The 21,738-nt window shown below is 46.3% G+C and overlaps 2 protein-coding genes and 1 long non-coding RNA gene across 4 annotated transcripts; all 3 read right to left on the bottom strand.

Annotated features, from left to right (window-relative positions):
• Nucleotides 1-1,330: 1,330 nt before the first annotated feature.
• On the bottom strand, nucleotides 1,331-7,452 carry LOC115625785 (brefeldin A-inhibited guanine nucleotide-exchange protein 1). The gene is made up of 3 exons (XM_030520956.1): nucleotides 6,209-7,452; nucleotides 1,936-6,155; nucleotides 1,331-1,839 (listed from the first exon to the last, which is right to left on the bottom strand). Exons 1-3 carry the CDS (start codon nucleotides 7,029-7,031, stop codon nucleotides 1,684-1,686), a joined length of 5,199 nt encoding a protein of 1,732 aa, XP_030376816.1. The 5' UTR covers nucleotides 7,032-7,452; the 3' UTR covers nucleotides 1,331-1,683.
• A 1,658-nt stretch (nucleotides 7,453-9,110) lies between these two features.
• LOC115625786 lies at nucleotides 9,111-9,943 on the bottom strand. Its single transcript, XR_003995551.1, has 4 exons — nucleotides 9,825-9,943; nucleotides 9,687-9,764; nucleotides 9,471-9,626; nucleotides 9,111-9,389 (listed from the first exon to the last, which is right to left on the bottom strand). It is a non-coding gene; the product is annotated as an uncharacterized LOC115625786 (long non-coding RNA).
• Nucleotides 9,944-17,803: 7,860 nt separating this feature from the next.
• Nucleotides 17,804-21,650, bottom strand: LOC115625967 (vacuolar protein sorting-associated protein 54). Of its 2 annotated transcripts, none has more exons than XM_030521210.1 (3): nucleotides 21,531-21,650; nucleotides 21,130-21,352; nucleotides 17,804-21,065 (listed from the first exon to the last, which is right to left on the bottom strand). In XM_030521210.1, exons 2-3 carry the CDS (start codon nucleotides 21,327-21,329, stop codon nucleotides 18,371-18,373), a joined length of 2,895 nt encoding a protein of 964 aa, XP_030377070.1. In that variant the 5' UTR covers nucleotides 21,330-21,352; nucleotides 21,531-21,650; the 3' UTR covers nucleotides 17,804-18,370. The 2 variants fall into 2 exon arrangements, with proteins under 2 accessions (XP_030377070.1, XP_030377069.1); XM_030521209.1 differs by having other exon boundaries at nucleotides 21,418-21,619.
• Nucleotides 21,651-21,738: the final 88 nt, after the last annotated feature.

Here is a 21,738-nt window from a genome sequence, read left to right on the forward strand (position 1 = left end):
CTCCTCTGCGATTCTCATACCAAGTACCTAAGCGTTGGCGAAGCGAGAATTAAATTGTGAATTTTCTGATAAATTAAAAAATAATATTGTGGATTTAAATTGTGAAATTTGTGATAAATTAAATAAAAATATTATGGCCGCCCTCCTCTGCGATTCTCATACCAAGTACAAATCGAGATTTAAATTGTGAATTTCTGATAAATTAAATTAAATAAAAATTAAAATATTGTTGCCGCCCTCCTCTGCGATTCTCATACCAAGTACCTAAGCGATGACAAATCGAGATTTAAATTGTGAATTTCTGATAAATTAAATTAAATACAAATTAAAATATTGTTGCCGCTCTCCTCTGCGAATCTCATACCAAGTACCTAAGCGATGACAAATCGAGATTTAAATTGTGAAATTTCTAATAAATTAAATTAAATAAAAATCAAAATATTACTGTCGCCCTCCTCTGCGATTCTCATACCAAGTACCTAAGTGATGGCAAATCGAGATTTAAATTGTGACATTTCTGATAAATTAAATTAAATAAAAATCTAAATATTGCTGTCGCCCTCCTCTGCGATTCTCATACCAAGTACCTAAGCGATGACAAATCGAGATTTAAATTGTGACATTTCTGATAAATTAAATAAAAATTAAAATATTGTTGCCGCCCTCCTCTGCGATTCTCATACCAAACCTAAGTGATGACAAATCGAGATTTAAATTGCCAAATTTATGACAAATTAAAGTTATAAAATATCTGATAAATTACACATATTTCGGTCTTTTTTTAAACGGTTTTGATTTATTTTATATGTGATATATCAAAAGATCTTGAATACTTGTTCTTAGAAATTCCTTGTTTTTTCACTAATTTTAATAAGTCTTAGAACCATCACCTACTTTTGCCTCTTTTACATTTTTTTTTCTGGAACCAATCTATCTTGTAAAATTAGAATTAGGTGTTTATTTAGATCAAGAATTGGTTTATAGTCGCTAATAAGTACGTCTTTCAAATAAAACACAAACAGATTTTGTTTGTAATCGATATATTTGTAATATATATTTAATTTGATTTAAATTACAACTAGTGTTTATAAATATTTATGCTATACAATAATAGTTGGTATGTATATAGTATCTGTAATATGGTTACACCAAACGGCCCACAACATATGCCGAGCTCAAAAACGGAAATCAAAATACCAGCGATTATAAATTCACACTTTAAAGCCGTACAAAGAGTGCGCACACACAGCTAACAACATAAATGTGTATGGCTAAACTATATATTCATATATGTTTAATATATATATGTATGTATTAAAAAACAACCACATTTTGTTTAACCCACAAAGGTTCTACATAAATCGCATGTAATGTAATATAAATGTAATAAAAATACATAAGACTCTGCTCACAAAGGCCAACGTGGGGGAAATAAATCAAAACGACATAACAAAATAGCAACATATAGTATATGGTTAGATGAGGGCTGCAGGGAGTGCGAAGTGGCTTGCAAAAGCTTGCAACTACATTTTAGACTTAACTAACAATAATATGATGATGAACATGACCAACAGATGGGCGAGTCCTTTTCATTTTATGGAACGCTGACGATTTACAGTTGTCTGAGAGATGTTAGGACGTCAGGAGAGAGGAGGCGGGTTGATAGCCACACGCGAGTCTCGACTATTTAACACTCGCATTGACGTTCACGTTCATAATATTAAATACTGGACCGATGCGCATAAATACACGTCTAAGGACACTTCTCAGTTCGAGCTTCAGATCGAAGCACATCATCTCGCAGAGCAGATTATAATAGCTGGATACGTGCGTTGCAAACTGCAACAAAACAATAGAGAAAAAAATATTATTAGAAAATATTTTAAAAACTTGGAAACATATAATTTATTATATTCTTACTATAATCTCACTTACCCGTGCATCGGACATTTTGAGCAGTCGCGTCAGTATTAAGAGCAGCAACGAGGTCCAGGCATCGCGATGCGCCTCACTCTGCATGCTCAGGAAATATGCCAACGCCTCTTTGCAGACCTGCACCAATTCCTTCTCAATGCCTGGCCAGTCGCTACGCCGGTTCTCATCACCGTACATTTTGAAGAAGATGCGCAGCACACAGGCCAAGGAAGCCGTCTCCTGCTTGAGGAGATTGGGCTTAACGGAGCCCTTGAAGCCGGCACGCCACAATACGTTTCGCTGCTCCTGGTCGGCATTGAAGCGCTTGGCAAAGCGATGGGATTGCATGAGGCAGTCGGCCAGGGTAAAGAGTTGCCTTGTCCGCAGATAGCCATACATGCCCTGCTCCTCGCGTTGGCAGTCCAGCATTTGGGACTGCGAGGAGCCGCGACTGCCCGTCAAATCAGCAGCTGCCTGCGCAAGCGTCTCTGCATCCTCCTTGCGCGAAGTGGCCGGAAAGAAGACAATATTGTCCATCGTCTGTATGAGCTCCAGTTGGACCACACACTTGATTTGCAATGCCTCGAAGTGGGCGTGGTGGGGCGGTGCCAACGCCAGTTGAGTGGACTCTGACACATTGGAATGTTGGGAGGCGGAAGCACGTCGGGAGTGTTGCAACTGACCCTGAGATAGCTGGTGTTGCTGCAGAGCCTCCTGCTGTGCCTGGTGCTGCTCGTTCTTGCTAGGCCGCCAGGTGAGCAGCTCCTTTGGCAGCGTGGCATTGAATATGTCGAGTATGCACTGACAGGTTTTGTCCCACGTTACCTCATTGAACTTGAAGCCATTTGAGATAACCAGATTCTCCAGACAATTGGTGCCGGAGCGGGCCAGCTGCTCGTTGCTCTGTTGCACGCACCAATGAAGCTGAGCGAACAACTCCTCCAGCAGTAAATGGCCGAGCACATCAAAGTACTGCGTGAAGACGTCAATGATGGCGTACAGCGCGTGATTGCAGGTCGTAGTCATCCATTCGGACTTCTCGGTGAGATGCTCCGGCAGCTTCATATTGTCGAATATGCGAAAGATCACATTGAATAGATCCTTCCACCAGTTGGGTTTGAAGCTATCGCCGTGAGTCTTTACAATCTCGAACAGCACTGTAAGGCCACGGGTCCGCACGTCCAGCTTGCAGCGATTGACGACGCAGGACAACGAGAAGAGCATGGGGAACCACCCACGCACCCAAACACGATCCTCCTCCGCTACTGAAGCATCGTTCTCCATGCCCGCATGCTCCGCGAACAGCTGCGGACTGTCGTGTACGCATTGTGCACAATTCCGCACTAGACGTATGGCCTCCATGCTGGTGTCCGGAAACCGCGCATTGCAGGCGAACTCCGACAGGCATTTAACAGCATCCTGAAAAGAATCGACCATCACAGCAAACTGGCGACGATAAAGTTCACCAATGATTTTTCCTGTGGTCTGAAAGGCCAGTTCCACAATCGGCTCCTCATGATCGCCAGCAGCCAAATGGAAAATGGAGAATATATTCTTCCATCCAGAGCGTATATTGTGCGCCTGGGAATTGACCATTTGGGCAATACACCGCACCACCATGTCCCTAATGGCGGGTGAGTCGTTCTTCTTCATGATATGCTCGAAGGGACGCAGAAAGTCCTTTTGAAAGCGGAAATTGCTGAACTCTCCCTTCTCCATAAACTTCATCGACAGCTGACGCAACGAGTCCAAAGCAAAGAACGCAATTTCCTCATTGTTGTTGCAGCCCACAGTATTAAAATGTTCTCCCAGCACTTGCCAAATGCGGGACCATTGCAAGCGTATACGCTCCATGTTGTAGTAACTAATCTCGACGATTTTCTGCAACGAAAACATGCGCGGTTGCGGCTGCTGGAGCTCATCCACTGACACCTGACACAGAGCCTTGACGAAATCGACAATGGCATCACCATCCAGACGCATGGAGCCTGTGAAGATGCGATCAACAGCGACCACAACACTCTGACTGCTCGTCTCCCCAATGTGTTCTTTGGCGCTGGGATTCAGTGAGTCCTTGAGCGTGGTCTGGGCACCCGAAAGAAATTGCGGACGCACACCAGTGCCAATCAGCTGCGCCAACTCCAGTTGACTAATGCATTTGACAATGTCTAGCCAGCTGGTGCCCAAATAGTTGCCATCGGTATGTGCAACCATAATGAGTGTCTTGATCGTATCAATGTTCTTCGGCTTCATTTCATTTATGGGGGAATTGGCATTGAGGAGCGTAAAACGCGCCAATGCCTGCACATAAGCATCGCGTTCGAGTGACATGTGAAAGATGCAGGCAATGCGTATGGCACAGCGAATGCCATCTAGACAGAGCGTTGCAATTTCGGGGTCATCGCACACTTGCAGCCCTACGGAGAAGGCAGCCAGAAAGGGTGTCCAAGCTATTTTGAACATCGGCCTCACATGCTCCAAATGCTTGGCCGATGTGAAGGGGGACTTCACATGCGACACCGATTGCATTAAATTAGTGGCCGTCGTCGAGATGGTCTCCATTTCCAGATTCCACAGCAGCTTTCTGCGTTTCTCGGTAATGAACGGCTGCTTGCCTGCCGGCTTGGCTACCACCACAGTGGTATTGTTTTTCATTTTAATTTCGTGCTCGGCTATTTCATCATAAATGGACGACAAGTACTCCTCAGGCAGATCATCTTTGCTGTCGCTGATGCCGCGATTCATTTTTATATATTGCTCTTTGGTCATTTTATGCTTCACCTGTGGCGAATGCAGATCAGTGGTCAGCATAATAATGCTGAACGCCAGCACGTAAACGGTATCTGCACTTTGGAACAACTGATTCTGCGGATTGCATTCACAATATCGACTGGCGAATTTCTCCATCAGACGATCGATCTTCTGCGCCTCGCCCGGCAAACGAAACTCCTCAAGTAAAATGCGTAAGGCGGCCACAACTTCCAGTTGACGAAAGTCAAAGATGTCAATGTACGTGCACATTACCTCCTTAGAGTGATCGTCATTCTCGCCCAAGTAATTGCCAATTACTGTCTTGTCCAGACGCTCGTCTTCGTGCAGCCACTTGGCAATGTCCTGGCAGCTGGGTCCTAGCAGCTGTTTCTCCTGCAGAAATTGCACTCCCTTCTTCGGTTTGCGGTTGAAGAGCTCAATGCCTGTTTCCATCACCTCTTTGCGCATTTTACGCTCCTCCAGTGCCTCCGGCAGATCCAGTACCTCATTGTTCTTCACACTCCCATAAGAGTTAAGGCTGTGACTAGAGCCGCCGTGCGTAGAGCGCAAGCTCGAGTTGTGCGCCGACAAATTGTCCACATTATCAGCAGGCGGCGGGTCCGTAGGCGATGTTATCACTTGTGCCGGCGTCGGCATATTGGGGTTCACATACAAATCCTTGCTCCATTCTACCATACACTTGAGAATGGACACAAGACACTCCAGACCGCGTATTCGCATCGATTTTTCCTGCATGGGATTCGCGCCTAGCTCTAAGGCCTGCCTGCCTTGCGCAATTTTCGACAAATCATTGACCAGACGCTCGAAGAGGTTCGCGGCCGAAAAATCACAATCATAATTAACATAAATATCCACCACAGATTGGGCATCGGCACAGATGCGCGTCAGCGCCTGTATGACCATCCACTTGTGTTCAAAGCTGCTCGAGCTGGCCTCCAGTATGTTTAGGAAGATCTCCTTGAAGAACACCTCAATTTGACGCTTCAAGTGCACCTTGAAGTTAGACAACAGTGCCACAAATATGGACAGTGACAGCTCAAACACTTCCGGCACTAGACTCACGCCATTATTGGACAATGCCACGCACAAATATTGTTTAATGGCCATGATGAACATCTCATTTGAGCGAAAAACAGGCCCAGCATTCTGCAATATGAGCAGAAGCAAGTGCAGTGACAGCACCTTGGAGCGCAACTCATGCGATTTGGGATCGGGATGCCCCTCGGGTAGCGGCTTCATAGACAGCTTGCACAGCGCGCGAAACACAAGAAATGCATCCTTTTGTAGAATATGCGTGAATTTTGCTGTCACGACGGAATCATTCTCGCTGTGCAGCTCCACGCTGTCAGGATCAGAGTTTGATGATTCGGTAAACGGATTGCCATTGCTATGGGCATTTGGATTTCCATTGGTTGCATCCGCTGGCGATTCAGAATCGGACAGATCTTTCATCGCTTCGTTATAGGCAGCTTAAAATGAGGATAGCTTAGTGTGAAGCACACATAATGAGACATTTGCTCACCTGTTATGATCTCTGCCAGCAGCTCTGAGGCAATAACTTCATCACTATCCGCTGGCGGTGATGGAGGCTCCTCGCCACCATTTCCATTGCTACATTCTGAGCTGATGCTACCATTCAATGCCGTCCCCGTCGTTCCCGCTGTGCTCTCTACCTGCGTTGCCGGCACAGCCACCTCATAGACTTGGTTCTCCATGCGTGCAAAGATCACATTTAGCATTTGAGTCAGCGTCGCACGCGCCGTCGTCTGATTCACCAGATTCTTGCTGCTCAAATAAATGTCATAGCAAGTTCGAACTGCCTGCAGAAGCGTAAACTCATGTATTTCCACATGCTGCGATGTGACGACAGTAAGCAGAGCTTTTATTATCTGCAGCTGCACACCCTCGTCCGTTTGTGGGCCATTAAAACAGCCGTATATGGTGATAACAATGCGGTCAATGAGCAAATGCCCCGGATTGGCCGAGTCCTGTATAGCGCCTGTCAAATGACCGTAGGCTATCAGCTTTTGCAGACAATCCAAAGCAGTGACAACAATGCGTGGCGAACGACTTTTACAGGCCAACTCAAATGGCAGGAAATACGTTTCCGCATTTATAATGCTAGCCGCATCGTTTTTGGGCAACGGCAGGGCGGCGCATGGCAACTCATTGCCCTCCGCTATCTGGCCAGCACTAATGAGCTCTGCTTTAATTTGTTCGAGTGCTGTGTCGCATGATTTCTTCAGCTGCGAGTGATGTGATCGCTTTATGTCCTTATCCGCAAGGATTTTCTCTAGAGCACGCACAATAAACATTTCCTTGGTTTTCGTAGAGTTGCTTTGCATATTGTTTGCAACAACAACAATAACACCAAGGTCGCACCGTGTCGGTCGCTCTTTCACTGGTAAGTTTTGTAATTGCAATATAAATAGACCAAAGAAACGATAGCTTCAACTTTCGCTGCTGTTACGTTTGTTTCCCCCGCTTGACAGCTGGACGCTAATGTAGATGTGGATTGTGCGTTATTTAATTGTTTTATGCGTTTGCATATTGCAAGTGAATATACCACACAGATATTCGCGAGAAATATGCTTAAAATTGTTATGTGCGGCGCGGCAGTATTGGGAAACCACAAATGTCGTCGGACAAAAGGAGTGGCAACTCGCGCGATTGGCAGCTGGAGCGGGCCGATAACAAGTACTCGTGCGTGAGGGGTGAGGACCAGTGCTACCAATTAGGAGGGTTGCAAAGTGGGTAAAATAGCAATTCCGGGGGAATGGCAAGTCGTGGCCTTAGGGAAGAAAAAAAATCAATTGTGGACAGTGAGCGAGAGACACGTGCTATTGCGGGAAAAAACAAAAAAAGAGACAAAATAAGCGGAAGACAATATTCAAACACCGGAGTGACGACAGGAGGGTTGGGATATACACCAGCGAGGCTTCATAGGCAGAGGAGTAGCAGTAACTGCGGGCGTTCTGGGAAGTGCGCTGTGCGCGGGTCAGCACCGACCGGCAGTACTGGGTCTTAGGCCGGACCTCGGCCCTAGCGGAAGTCAGGCCAATTTCCATGCAACTGGAAGTCTGGGCTAAGTACCCTTCAACATTAAAATACTAAATATTCACACACATTCCGCTCAAACATAGAACCAAAATTTTATATACACCCTACATACATATACATAGCCATCTCACATACACCAGTGCAGCATATAACACAAAATTCAACTAAATACTCACACATATTCCGCTCAAACATAGAACACAAAATTTTATATACACCACACACTCCTTTATATACACTCCATACATGTTCACATACACCATATTCAAACACACACCGAATTTCCATAGCACTCAGACTCACATTCATCCCATAGCCACATAATGTAAAATACAAAACAAAAAAACAACACACAAAACAATTAACAATTTTCTGTTACACACATAGCCCAAACCATTCACAACATAATATAAAACATTAAACAGAAACACAACACCCAAACATTTAACCATATTGTAATACACACACGCCCATAGCCACATAATGTAAAATACAAAACAAAAAAACAACACACAAAACAATTAACAATTTTCTGTTACACACATAGCCCAAACCATTCACAACATAATATAAAACATTAAACAGAAACACAACACCAAACAAGTAACCATATTGTAAACAAAAATTCAAATGTATACTTAAGAAAAAAGAACATAAAAAAAAAAGAAAAGTAAAAGAAAATGTATAAAGTCTAATATAAGCAAAAGAGGTTGGAATGTGTATTGGAGCGGCGCAGTTTTTTTTTTTTGTTTATCTCCTTGTCATTACATATCATTACACCCCTCATAACCACATACTCGAGTATAGGTAGGTTAGGAGGTTCGAAAATCGAATAAGATAAATAGGCACAAAGAGCCAACAAACTGCAGCGTCCCAAAACTCAATGGCCTAAATACCCGAATATATTTTTATTGTAATAAAATTTAAAATTTGAAAATGAGTCTGGAGTAGAATCCATTTATGGGGTGAGATGGGGTGACTAAAGTCCCGGAGCAGAAGGGAAACCAAAGCAAGCATGTTGAAGGGAGCCGGCAACAAAATGCCAAAACCGGCTCAAGGTAGGGAGGGCCACGCGGCTACATGACACCAAAGTAGCCACAACTCCACCCAAATTCCACAGGCGTCCCTCAGCCGACAATATGAGTAGGTGTGTTTGATAAAAAAATATAAATTCATTGTTGGTCTGCCGCACCCCTGTCGCGGTCGAATCTGACCCTGAGCCGATGGCTAGCCGGCGTAACGACAGGGGATGCACTGGCAAAGGCGGACATAACAAGATGGCGCCCAATATAAATACACCTGGGTCTACATTTTAGCAAATGTTGCCCCAGTTCGAAGCGAAGTTAAAAGCCAGAGTCTTGTTGTTTGTTTTTTGTGTTGATTTGTATTCTTTATTTAGGTTTACATGTAAATTTCAACAGCAATAGCTGCTGGCGGCCCCTGAGCCGGCGGGAAACGGTGCAACTGCCAGGTCCGTGGGTGAGCTTCACTAGGGCTCAGCCCATCGTTGCCGCAGTTGCATCTTTCTTACAGCGCGGTGTAGGTTGGTAACCAGCAGAATAGGCGCAGCGAAGGAGCGAGTGTAGCAGGTCCGTGAGGAGTCTTGGTGCCCACTCATTGTTGCCCTACAGGGTGCTCTGAGGCTGGAAAGATAGAGAGTAATGTCTGTCAGGTGTTAAGTAAAGAATAGTATAGTTGCCTTATGTTTTTTTTGTGTTAGTTACCGTTTTTTTTTGTGGTTGTTTGGTAGTTCTTATGAATGGTTGCGTAGTAGGTCCATGTCCTGTCCCAAGCGGAAGGAGCATCGTTGCCCTACGTATCAGAGCATAGGAGCAGCAATTCGCCATAGCCCGAGCAAGATTTGAGTTTTTAGTAGGCGCCTGGAAGAAATTGGGTGGTGTAAAGCGTGCGATACATATGTGTTTGTTTTGGTTGTTTACCTTCTACAGTGACTGCGTGCCGTGGTGCAGCGTCATACTGAGGATCCTCATCTCACCCTTACATGTCTAGTGTTGAGCCTGTGAGAGTAAAGAAAGATTGTTTTGATTTATGCTATTGTCAGTTAGTGTATTAATTACCTTTTATTTATTTATTTGCGTAGCAGCAAATAAATTATCAATAGACGGGGAGTCCATTGTGAATGGTCCCGGTCAAGCACAGCTGTTCCTGGGCTGAACCATCGATATTAATAAGTATCGACAGGGTATTTTGGCACAGATTAGCAGGTCTGTGCATAGGGCGGGAATTTGAAGTTCAACTTATCGTTAGTTTGTTTTTTTTTGGAGTAATTTTTTTCACTTAGTATTTTTTTTGTTAAGTCTTTTGGTATACATTTATTTATTCTCATTTATTTATTCTCATTTATTTATTCTTATTTATTTATTCTTATTTATTTATTCTTATTTATTTATTCTTATTTATTTATTCTTTTTTTTGGTTGTGTGTTTGATGGTATTCCTATATATATATACATAAGCATTTGATTGGATTAAATAATCCAACGGGTACTTAGCTAAGGATATTATCCCCGCTTATCATTTAAGAAAACACATACATACGAGTGGACCGATCTATTTATTTATTCGGAGTTTGCTCGTTTATAATATAGATATAGTTTTTTTTGATATTATAATCGGCGGGTACGGATCCGAGTACTAGCAGTGGTTTTTTTTTGGTTTGGATTAACAAGGTACTGAGAAATGAATCTTGACCCGAATGTTACCCGGAAGGTCAGGCGGAGTCAGGAGTTTATTAGAAATAGGCCATTGGTTCACTTGGACTCTCCTCCTCACGTAGGATTGAGTGAGGCGGGCAAGCCAGCAGAAGCACTCCATGATGACGCATCGCCGCCGAGTGTAAACGAGGCAGCGTTCCGAGGATTCGGGGATGAATTTCCGAACAGTTCCGGAGCAACAACCGGCGCACGCGCGCGTGACTATGGCGGTGAAGAGCAGGGTGGCAGAGCCGAGTCTGCGCTGCCAAGCGAAATTCGGTCAGCGATCAACGTGGCATTAGCACAGGCCCACGAGACGTATCGCGCATCGTTGTCGTCAGAAGTAGAGGCCATTCGAGAGACGATGCAGGCCAGCATGCTGTCGTTCATGCGCGAGATTAATGAGGCAGTGGCAGCGCTGAGGCAGGAGAGAACGCATAGCGCGCCTCCGTCTGTAGCACAGGCGCCGGTGGGCAGGCCAGAGCGAGCTCACGCGCAAATGCAGCGGCCAGCCTTAGGCGGGTACGAGCCGGCAGAGAAAGAAAGAGATTTTGTAAGTAGTAGACCAGCAGCTGCAGCACCGACTCACCTGTTCGTCGACAACCGAACTTTAGAGGCAGAACAGCGGGCACATGTGGAGCAGCGGCAGTTCTCAGCCGATCCGTGGATGCGCGATTTGGGCCCTGACGTGCACAGGCCATTAAGGCGAACCACGATGGGAGACTCCCGGCCCGACGTCGTCCACATCAGAAAGTGGGGCCTTGTATTTGATGGCGAAACCAAAGGAATGCCGGTGGCAGAGTTTATATTTCGATTGGAGCATTTGCAGTCCTTGTATCAGGTGCCCTGGGCCGACGTGTTGCGAGACTTCCACTGCCTGGTGAACGGGAGAGCGAAAGATTGGTATTGGATGTACATACGTACCTCGGGCGTGCCGGACTGGCCGAATCTCCGATATGGGCTGCAGCAGCAATTTCAGACTCGAAGATCGGAGTTTGAACGAGAGCAGGAGCTGAGGGAGCGGAAGCAGCGGCATGGCGAGAGCATAGAAGAGTATATTCAGGCGATGCTGGTGTTGCGTTCTCGGTTGGTGTGTCCATTTTCGGATTATGACCTTATTAAGGTGATAAAGACAAATATTAAAGACACCGTGTCTAGGGTCATCTATCCGATGAATATAACTAATCTGCAGAAGCTGAGAGAGGAGTGCCAAGACGCCGAAAAGATGCTGGCAACGCGTTGGGCGCGGCCCTCAGCCAGTACCAACTACGGGCAGCAGCGAGAGCAGCATCGAGTACACGAGCTGGACGTGGTAGCAGAAGGTACACAAGGCGGCCAACTGGAGCATTTGGAGGCGGTATATAGGCCACATGAAACTGGTGGGAGCCGCTCGAATCTCAAGTGTTGGAATTGTGCACAACCAGGGCATACATATTTCGATTGCGAGTCGGCGGTGCGCAATATGTTTTGTTTCAAATGCGGACAGCCAGGCGTGGTGCTGCCAAGATGCCCGAAATGCCGTCCGGGAAACTCGGAGAGGAGTCCGACGCAGCCGGAGGAGTCGCACTCTCGGTAGACGGTGAAACGCGTACCTCCGATGATACAGTAGTTAGGATAGGAATTAGTAGCGATAAGGATAGTACCGTTAGTCATATTTACTCACAGATATATAAAGTCAACCAGGCAGTCCCACCGAAGAAAGTATGGTCGCAGCGGAAACCCTTGGAGCAGCGTCAGCGCGACTATGAAGTAGCCAGGAACCGCATATTTGGTAGCCAGCACGAACCGGATGCGAGAGGGGCGTCGAAGACATCCTTGCGGGCGCGTAGGAGACACCGCGAACGCCGACAGAAACGCCAGGCGGTGTGTGCCGCGGTGAATTCTGCATGTCGTTCCGACAGCCGCCCATATGCTACGGTAGCGATTGAAGGCAGAGAATTTACCGGTCTGTTGGATACCGGGGCGTCGGTGAGCTTGCTGGGAAGTGGTGCCATAGAGTCGGTCCGAAAACTAGGTTTGGTGGTACGCGAAAACAAATCCGCGGTAAGGACAGCCGGCGGCGCGCCACATTGCATTATTGGCAGCGTGATGGCGCGCGTTAGGTATAACGGAACAGAGTCGGAAATGGTATTCCACGTTTGCCCGTCGTTGTGCCAACCGCTTTATCTGGGCGTGGATTTTTGGCGCAGGTTCGGTTTGGCTCCGAATGTGATCCCGGCTGTGGACGAAGGACAGCACGTGGCTGAGTTGGAGGAGGAGCGCTTAGGAAAGAGTACGCCAACGGAGCCACACGATTTAGAGGCGTGGCAACAGGAGAAGTTACAGCGAGTCGTGGCCCAATTCAGATCCTTCGAGGAGCACGGTCTGGGTAGGACGCCAGTGGAGCAGCACCACATTCAGTTGACGGAGGGGGCACTGCCAGTGAAAGAGCGTTTTTATCCCGTGTCGCCGGCAGTGCAGGCGCTATTGTTTGCAGAAGTCGACGAGATGCTTCGGCTAGGGGTTATCGAGCCAAGTGAGAGTCCATGGAGCAACCGAGTGACTTTGGTGAGGAAGCCTGGAAAGAACCGGTTGTGCTTAGACGCGAGAAAGCTAAATCAGCTCACGGTGAAGGATGCTTACCCACTCCAGAGCATTGAGTCGATCTTGAGCCGAGTGGAGGATACCATTTACATCAGCAGCCTGGATCTAAAGCATGCTTTTTGGCAGATCGAACTGGATCAGGAAAGCCGGCAGTACACCGCGTTTACGATACCAGGAAGGCCACTGTATCAATTTAAGGCCATGCCGTTCGGGTTGTGCAATGCGGCGCAGCGCCTTTGCCGGGTGATGGATAAGGTGATTCCCCAGCGTTTGAGAAGCCATGTATTCGTGTACCTGGACGACCTTCTCATAATATCCAGAACGTTTGAGGATCATTGCAAGGTGCTGCTGGACGTGGCAAGTGCTTTGAAAGTAGCCAATTTGACGATTTCCTTAAAAAAATCCAAGTTCTGCTACAAGTACTTGAAGTATCTGGGGTTTGTGGTTGGCGATGGTGCGTTGCGGACGGATCCAGAGAAGGTCGAGGCGATTCGGGCGATTTCCTTGCCGACCAGCGCAAAGCAGCTCCGCCGATTCTTGGGGACCGCTGGCTGGTATAGGCGTTTCATTCGGAATTTTTCCACGATTTCCGCGCCGTTAACGGACTGCCTGAAAGGGAAAGGAAAGTTCCAATTATCGGGCGAAGCGGTTGCGGCATTTCAGGAGTTGAAAGGGGCACTCACCTGCGCGCCAGTGTTGGTGCATCCAGACTTTCGGAAGCCGTTCGTGATCCAATGTGACGCGAGCCAAGCGGGCATAGGAGCGGTTTTGTTCCAACTCGATGCAGACGGGGCCGAAAGGCCGATAGCTTTTTTTTCAGCGAAGCTTCGGGGCGCTCAGCTGAGCTATAGTGTCACCGAGAAGGAATGCCTGGCTGCAGTAAAAGCGGTCGAAAGATTCCGGCCGTACGTTGAATTGATGCCGTTTAAGGTGGTGACTGATCACGCCAGCCTGCGGTGGCTGATGTCATTGAAGGAGTTGGACGGTCGATTAGCGCGGTGGTCGTTGGCCCTGCAGAGGTTCGACTTTAATATTGAGCATCGGAAAGGCAAGGAAAATATTGTAGCCGATACCCTCTCACGGCCTTTCGAACTGGAGGAAGTTGATTTTTTTGATTTCGAGACAACCGAGTTCGAAGGTGCGGAGTATACCGAGCGGCTGAAGCAAGTGCGGGAGAACGCGGAGCTATTTCCGGATTTACGCGTGGAGGATGGGCTGTTGTATAAGCGGGCGCAGTTCACGCGGCCCGAGCGAGAGGAATTTTCCTGGAAGCTCTGGGTACCGCGTCCTGTGTCCGCAGCCCTTATACAGCAGGCCCATGAGAGCGACGCGGCTATGCATGGGGGCATGAAGAGGACCATAGAACGGCTCAGGCAGTTTTTTTTCTGGCCCGGGATGGTGGCACAGGTGAGGAGGTACGTTGCCGGCTGTGAAACGTGCAAAGCAACAAAGCACAGCACGCAATTAGCGAGGCCGGTAATGGGCGCCGAAACCGTATCGCTCCGACCAATGCAGAGGCTGCATCTGGATTTTCTAGGGCCGTATCCGAGGTCCAGGAGAGGGAATACCACCATTCTGGTTGTTCTTGACCATCTGTCCAAATTCGTGTGGTTGCGAGCGATGCCAAAAGCAACAGCGGCGGCAGTGGTCCGGTTTCTGCAGGAGGAGGTGTTTTCGGCATTTGGAGTCCCAGAAACCGTCCATACCGACAACGGTAAGCAATTTGTGGCCAACCAATTTACGGGGTTCCTGCAGGGGCTGAGCATCACCCACGTACGCACGGCGAACTATGCCCCACAGGCGAATGCGGCGGAACGCGTGAACCAGACAGTGTTAGCGGCCATCAGGACATATGTACAGGGCGACCACACGAAGTGGGACGAGAAGCTCTCGGACGTGCAGTGTGCAGCACGCAGTGCTATCCATGGCAGCATCGGCACGTCCCCGTATTTCGTTTTGTTTGGGCAGCACATGTTCACCAGCGGGAAGGATTACAAGCTGGCACGCAAGTTGGGGGCGCTGGAGGATGCGGAATTGCGCATGTTGCCCAGATCGGATCAGCAGAAGGCAGTGCGGGATGAGGTACAGCAGAGTGTCCACCTGGCATATGAAAAGGCGAAACGGCAATACGATAAGCGTGCGAGGATGGTAGCGTACGTACCTGGCCAGGAGATTTACAGGCGAAACTTTGTCCTCAGTCGTTTTAAGGACAACGTGAACGCGAAGCTGTGCCACAAGTATGTGAAATGCCGTGTCCGGAGCAGCGTGGGCAACAGCCTGTACGAGTTGGAGGACATGCACGGGCGTCGGTTGGGAGTCTTCCACGCCAAAGATTTAAAGCAATAGCTAAGGCCCGGCTTTGTTCGTCGGTAGACCGAGAGACCCATCTCAGGGTGTGGGCGGTGGCCTACGTTGGGCAGAGAAAGAACCGCGGCGCTTCTCACTCCCGTTTCTTCCGTTTGGCACCAAAATAAAACCGGAGTGTGGTGTTATGTGCGGCGCGGCAGTATTGGGAAACCACAAATGTCGTCGGACAAAAGGAGTGGCAACTCGCGCGATTGGCAGCTGGAGCGGGCCGATAACAAGTACTCGTGCGTGAGGGGTGAGGACCAGTGCTACCAATTAGGAGGGTTGCAAAGTGGGTAAAATAGCAATTCCGGGGGAATGGCAAGTCGTGGCCTTAGGGAAGAAAAAAAATCAATTGTGGACAGTGAGCGAGAGACACGTGCTATTGCGGGAAAAAACAAAAAAAGAGACAAAATAAGCGGAAGACAATATTCAAACACCGGAGTGACGACAGGAGGGTTGGGATATACACCAGCGAGGCTTCATAGGCAGAGGAGTAGCAGTAACTGCGGGCGTTCTGGGAAGTGCGCTGTGCGCGGGTCAGCACCGACCGGCAGTACTGGGTCTTAGGCCGGACCTCGGCCCTAGCGGAAGTCAGGCCAATTTCCATGCAACTGGAAGTCTGGGCTAAGTACCCTTCAACATTAAAATACTAAATATTCACACACATTCCGCTCAAACATAGAACCAAAATTTTATATACACCCTACATACATATACATAGCCATCTCACATACACCAGTGCAGCATATAACACAAAATTCAACTAAATACTCACACATATTCCGCTCAAACATAGAACACAAAATTTTATATACACCACACACTCCTTTATATACACTCCATACATGTTCACATACACCATATTCAAACACACACCGAATTTCCATAGCACTCAGACTCACATTCATCCCATAGCCACATAATGTAAAATACAAAACAAAAAAACAACACACAAAACAATTAACAATTTTCTGTTACACACATAGCCCAAACCATTCACAACATAATATAAAACATTAAACAGAAACACAACACCCAAACATTTAACCATATTGTAATACACACACGCCCATAGCCACATAATGTAAAATACAAAACAAAAAAACAACACACAAAACAATTAACAATTTTCTGTTACACACATAGCCCAAACCATTCACAACATAATATAAAACATTAAACAGAAACACAACACCAAACAAGTAACCATATTGTAAACAAAAATTCAAATGTATACTTAAGAAAAAAGAACATAAAAAAAAAAGAAAAGTAAAAGAAAATGTATAAAGTCTAATATAAGCAAAAGAGGTTGGAATGTGTATTGGAGCGGCGCAGTTTTTTTTTTTTGTTTATCTCCTTGTCATTACATATCATTACACCCCTCATAACCACATACTCGAGTATAGGTAGGTTAGGAGGTTCGAAAATCGAATAAGATAAATAGGCACAAAGAGCCAACAAACTGCAGCGTCCCAAAACTCAATGGCCTAAATACCCGAATATATTTTTATTGTAATAAAATTTAAAATTTGAAAATGAGTCTGGAGTAGAATCCATTTATGGGGTGAGATGGGGTGACTAAAGTCCCGGAGCAGAAGGGAAACCAAAGCAAGCATGTTGAAGGGAGCCGGCAACAAAATGCCAAAACCGGCTCAAGGTAGGGAGGGCCACGCGGCTACATGACACCAAAGTAGCCACAACTCCACCCAAATTCCACAGGCGTCCCTCAGCCGACAATATGAGTAGGTGTGTTTGATAAAAAAATATAAATTCATTGTTGGTCTGCCGCACCCCTGTCGCGGTCGAATCTGACCCTGAGCCGATGGCTAGCCGGCGTAACGACAGGGGATGCACTGGCAAAGGCGGACATAACAAAATACAATGCGTGAAAAAACGTCATCAAGATTAGGGATGAGGTGAGGGAACATTCACCAAAAAAAGAAGCCTATCGATAGGTGATTGCTTATCGGTATCGAGGAATGCTTCAAAAGTGTAGTATAAAAAAATACTCTAAGAAATATTTACTGTAAGTTAAGAGTATGGAGATATTCAGATGACCTTTACGTGTACTTTTATTGTTATATTTCTAAGTACATTAGTCAGTTAACAGTAGTATGTATTAATCTTGCCATACCTGTTAACATTTTTAAATTTGGGAAGCAATGTAAATAAGGTTTGAAAACTAATTTCCAATTTAAAGAATCAAAAAACCAAATAAATTGAACACATTCCACAAAATGTAATATATATTTAAACCTTTCACACAATAATGATGTAAATGTAATGTTCCATTGCCAAATAGGAACTACTGATACCTAATAGAATGGATAATAGATGGGGTTAGTACTTATGTATATCAAATTCTTATAAACTTTCAATTATAAAAATGGAACCAAATAATTGAATGTTACATTTGTTTTGTATTATTTTTTTATTGTATGTAATTTTGTGAGATATTTGTTGGTTTTTTTTTCGTAGTTTTCGAGTGATATGCTTAATAAAAAGCACTTTTTTAAACTTAGTAACGACGCTTCTCATAAAGGCGGACCAGATCATCCGTTAGGAACCAATTTATTTTAAAAAAGATTCTTTTCATATGTTGAAATACTTACTGTTGTTTATAATTATGATGCAACCATATAAAGGAGAAAATTACTTTTTATATCTACCGGACTGGAACACAAAAACCAATTTTGTATTATACTATATATATGAACTTGGAGTTTATTTTTAATTTTAGTTAAACTTTATGCTTACTAGCTGAATGTTAAGAGCAACTTAAGACTTGCATAATGTACATTTTGCAAAAAATATTAAAATTAAATAAATAAAAACACAAAAACAACAAGGAAAATTTTTTAAACTTCACTAAAACATATTGCTAACGATTTATCCAAATCGTTTTGCAATGGAATAATACGGCACTGCCCACAGTCCCCTCCTTGAAAGATGCCAAGTAACCACATAATCCCGCATTTTCTAATGCAACCAAATCTGGTCGTGTATATCATCGTTAAGCTGCTCCGCGGGCAGCGCCCTCAGTGTGCGTAGTGTCTCCATATAGAATGTCAGCTCTGATGTGACCACTCCATGCTGTGGTCCCCCGTTGTTATTGATGTTATGCTTAAGGAGCTGCTCTCGCAGCTTGTCTTTGAAATTGCGATGCACCACCGCATAGATGGCATGTATCTGAGGCTCCGGCAGCACTCCTGCTATGGCCTCATGAAGCTTGACAAGATGCCTCGAGATGTTGCGAAATGTTTGCGAAGGTATTGGTGGTCGGGCTTCCCATGCCAGCAACTGTTGACTTACACGTTCCGATACGATGCCGTGAATTTTGAGCTCAATTTCCTTAATGTGGCCATGGAAGTCCTTTTCGATGGCATCGTAGCCGCTCACCGAGGAGGCATCTAACGCCTGGAAATGTTCACGGAGCTTCGGCAACAGCCACAGAACCAACTGCAGGGCACGGGACACTAGGGCCAAGTTGGTGGAGGTAATTGTCTTAAGGCCGGCCACACGCATGGCACCCGCTCCAATAATAAGCTGACAGCTGCGCGAATTAAAAGTGCGCAACAGGTCCACCACATTGCGTCCATGGTAGCTGGCCAGCAGCGGCAACTTCTGTACCTGGCAGCCATACATATACAGCATTTGAATAAGCAACAGAGCAGCGCTGACCAGCGTATAGGTTTGTTTGCTCTCGAGCAGCAGCACGGGGTTAGTTCCATTCAAGCCATGACCATTGCTTAACAGAGCATCCTCCTTTGGCTCTGTGTAGTCGCCGCTTTGCATACGCTCCACCATACGCTGCAGTTCTTGAGGCACATCAACCTGACGCCATCGTTCCTGATCCAACAACAGCCCCAGTTTCTGCTTACGTTCGGCATGAAAACGTTGGGCATAACGCGATACCTGCACTTTGAGTGCAAGTTGTAGCGGCACACTGGCCACTCCACAGATGGTTTCCGTGAATTTACTGAACTGCTGAACTATTTCCGTCAATTGCTGCAATTGGTCCATGTTAGCTATACTCTGCTCCAGGCTCTGCGGTGTCACAATGTTGGCACATCGCTCATGACAATAGTGGCAAACAGCCTGAAGCAATTGCTGCAGTTGGGCACGCACCTGTGTGTGATGCGCCTGACTGAGGAAGGCCTCCGAATCAATGAGATTGACTGCATGCTCGGCATTGTCGGCATTAACGGTCCTACTGATGCCCATGCCCGCTGCTGCATCCGTTGTCTGCTGCATTATGTAAACTACTGCTTTGATACGCTCAAGCACAGCGCGCAACGTTTTGCTCGCCGCCTGTAGTAACGCAATCCATTCGTCCAGGGTCAAATTTTGTGCTTGCTCGCCGGCACCAGTCAATGACAGATCCATATCACTGCGTTCCAGCAGCTCAATCAGCAGCTGCTTGATAATGGCCCGCATGGTCGCCATGGCTTCCTGCTGATAGGCGTGCACAAAGCTAAAGTTTTGCTTCCGCAGCAGGCCCATGACAATGGCCACCAGTTTGTCTTCTTCGGCGCAGACGCTATCCGTTTCCATTTCTCGCCCATCAGAAGCCAGTGGTCTGTTTAGATCTGTAGCCGCGTAGCGTTCAAACTCTGTGCTCAGCATTTTATCAATTAGCTTTTCCATCTCGTGCAGCTGCATAGGCAAATGCTTAAAGCAATGTACGCCGATCAGCTCGGCTGCTAAAATCTCCTGCGTGGTACCAATTAGATCTAATGCTGCTACATAGTCCTGTGTTCCCAGGAGCAGTTGCAGCATCGGTTGCGTCTTGTGCACAGTGGCCATAAGGCGAAGCTTGTCCAGCGTCTCGCTGTAATGCTGACGCCGCTCTGCATATCGTAAAACTCGAAAGCTGTCTACTACCGCATTGCCATGCAGCTGGGAGAGCGCCATGCGAAGCTGACGCACTTGCTCCGCTGCCTGCTGCATTTCAGCCATAATAGCATGTTGTGTGGTCATAGCATGAAAGAAGGCAGCCGACTTTTGCGAAACTTGTCGGGCAATCATTACCTCCACAATGTCTAGATAGTGTGAGAGCTGTTCCTGCAGCAGCCGACCTGTTTGTTGACGCTGCGCCGTCGTCGAAGTTGTGCCATTGGCTTCCTTGCTGCTGGAATGCTGCATGTAGCCGGGAAATACTTGCGCGAAGGTAGGTGCATGGTGGAGCTGCAGTTGCGCCTTCAGAAAAATCTCCGGCACAGCGCTAAGATGTGTTGGTGTTGTTGTCTCTGCTGTCGCTGTTACCAGAGACCGCTGCTCCTGTTGCTGCTGGCGTCTCTCATGCCATCGATAACGCTTGCCTATGCTGGACAAATAGGTTGCAAAGTCAGCATGTGTTATGTCTGGCAAATGCACTGTAGGTGGTACTGGTGCTCGCTCCACAAAGTGTTCGCCCCATTTTTTTGTGAAGAGATTGCTTTGCTTGCCCCGCGACGGGTCATTGAGCACGGCGGGCAAATTTTGTGCTGCTGAATACACGCACCATTCAGGCGGCATTTCTCGCGTCTGCTGATTAACGTGGTATTTGGACACGTGCGCATCGTAGTCTCGATCGGAGACCCCGTCCAAGGGCAGGGAGGCACACACGCCATTAAAACCATAACGGCAGACAAACGAGCCACCCTCGCGGGTGCAGTGTCGACTGCGCAAGTGACTGAGAAGCAAAAGTATATAATTAGGCGGATTTCATATGGATATCCCATATTAAAAGAACTCACTTTACAAACTCTCCAATGCTATTGAAATTTTCGCGGGTGCAATAGTAACAGGTGTGCCAACTAGGCGCTTTTGCTGAGGCTCCTGTCGCCCCAGTAGATGCAGTGGAAAGTTTCCTGTTGACTGCCGTTTCAATTTCCCTGGCAGTTGTTGTTGTTGTGCTTGCGGTTGCTGTTGTTGTTGCTGTTGATTTTGTGGCCATAACACATGCTTATTGTTCAATACCTGCATATTAAATAAACATAATGTGGGCAACTAATACACCTATGTTTAGTATTTAATACTATTACCTGGCAGCCGCAGTTTTACAGTGGCAGTCGTTGACGTGTTTAATGTGGGTTATGGTTATGTCAATACTAGCTTTATGTACGCATATGCATATCGATAAGACGTATATACATACCAGATCTTGGAACTAATGTATATATACATGCATGTATGAACATGATATAGACTTCGGGAGCATATTCAAGAGCAGATTCCATAAATAAAAACAAAAAACAACGCCATCTTTGGATTACTCCAGCTCACTCGATATTAGCGATAACAATTCCGAAATCGATATACCAACGTACATACATACTACACGCTCAAAGAATCTTTGAAAAATA

The sequence above is a fragment of the Scaptodrosophila lebanonensis genome, unplaced genomic scaffold, assembly GCF_003285725.1.
Source record: "Scaptodrosophila lebanonensis strain 11010-0011.00,11010-0021.00 unplaced genomic scaffold, SlebRS2 tig00000080-arrow-pilon, whole genome shotgun sequence".
Classification (NCBI taxonomy): Eukaryota; Metazoa; Arthropoda; class Insecta; order Diptera; family Drosophilidae; genus Scaptodrosophila; species Scaptodrosophila lebanonensis.

Bases quoted from the DNA above. Each gene is read 5' to 3' on its own strand.
- LOC115625967 (XM_030521210.1), bottom strand. From the start codon at position 21,329: ATGGCCACAAAATCAACAGCAACAACAACAGCAACCGCAAGCACAACA. The intron at 21,066-21,129 runs GTGAGTTCTTTT...TTTGCTTCTCAG, and splicing joins AGCATTGGAGAGTTTGTAAA to TCACTTGCGCAGTCGACACT.
- LOC115625785 (XM_030520956.1), bottom strand. From the start codon at position 7,031: ATGCAAAGCAACTCTACGAAAACCAAGGAAATGTTTATTGTGCGTGCT. The intron at 6,156-6,208 runs GTGAGCAAATGT...CCTCATTTTAAG, and splicing joins GCTGGCAGAGATCATAACAG to CTGCCTATAACGAAGCGATG. The intron at 1,840-1,935 runs GTAAGTGAGATT...GTTTTGTTGCAG, and splicing joins TCAAAATGTCCGATGCACGG to TTTGCAACGCACGTATCCAG.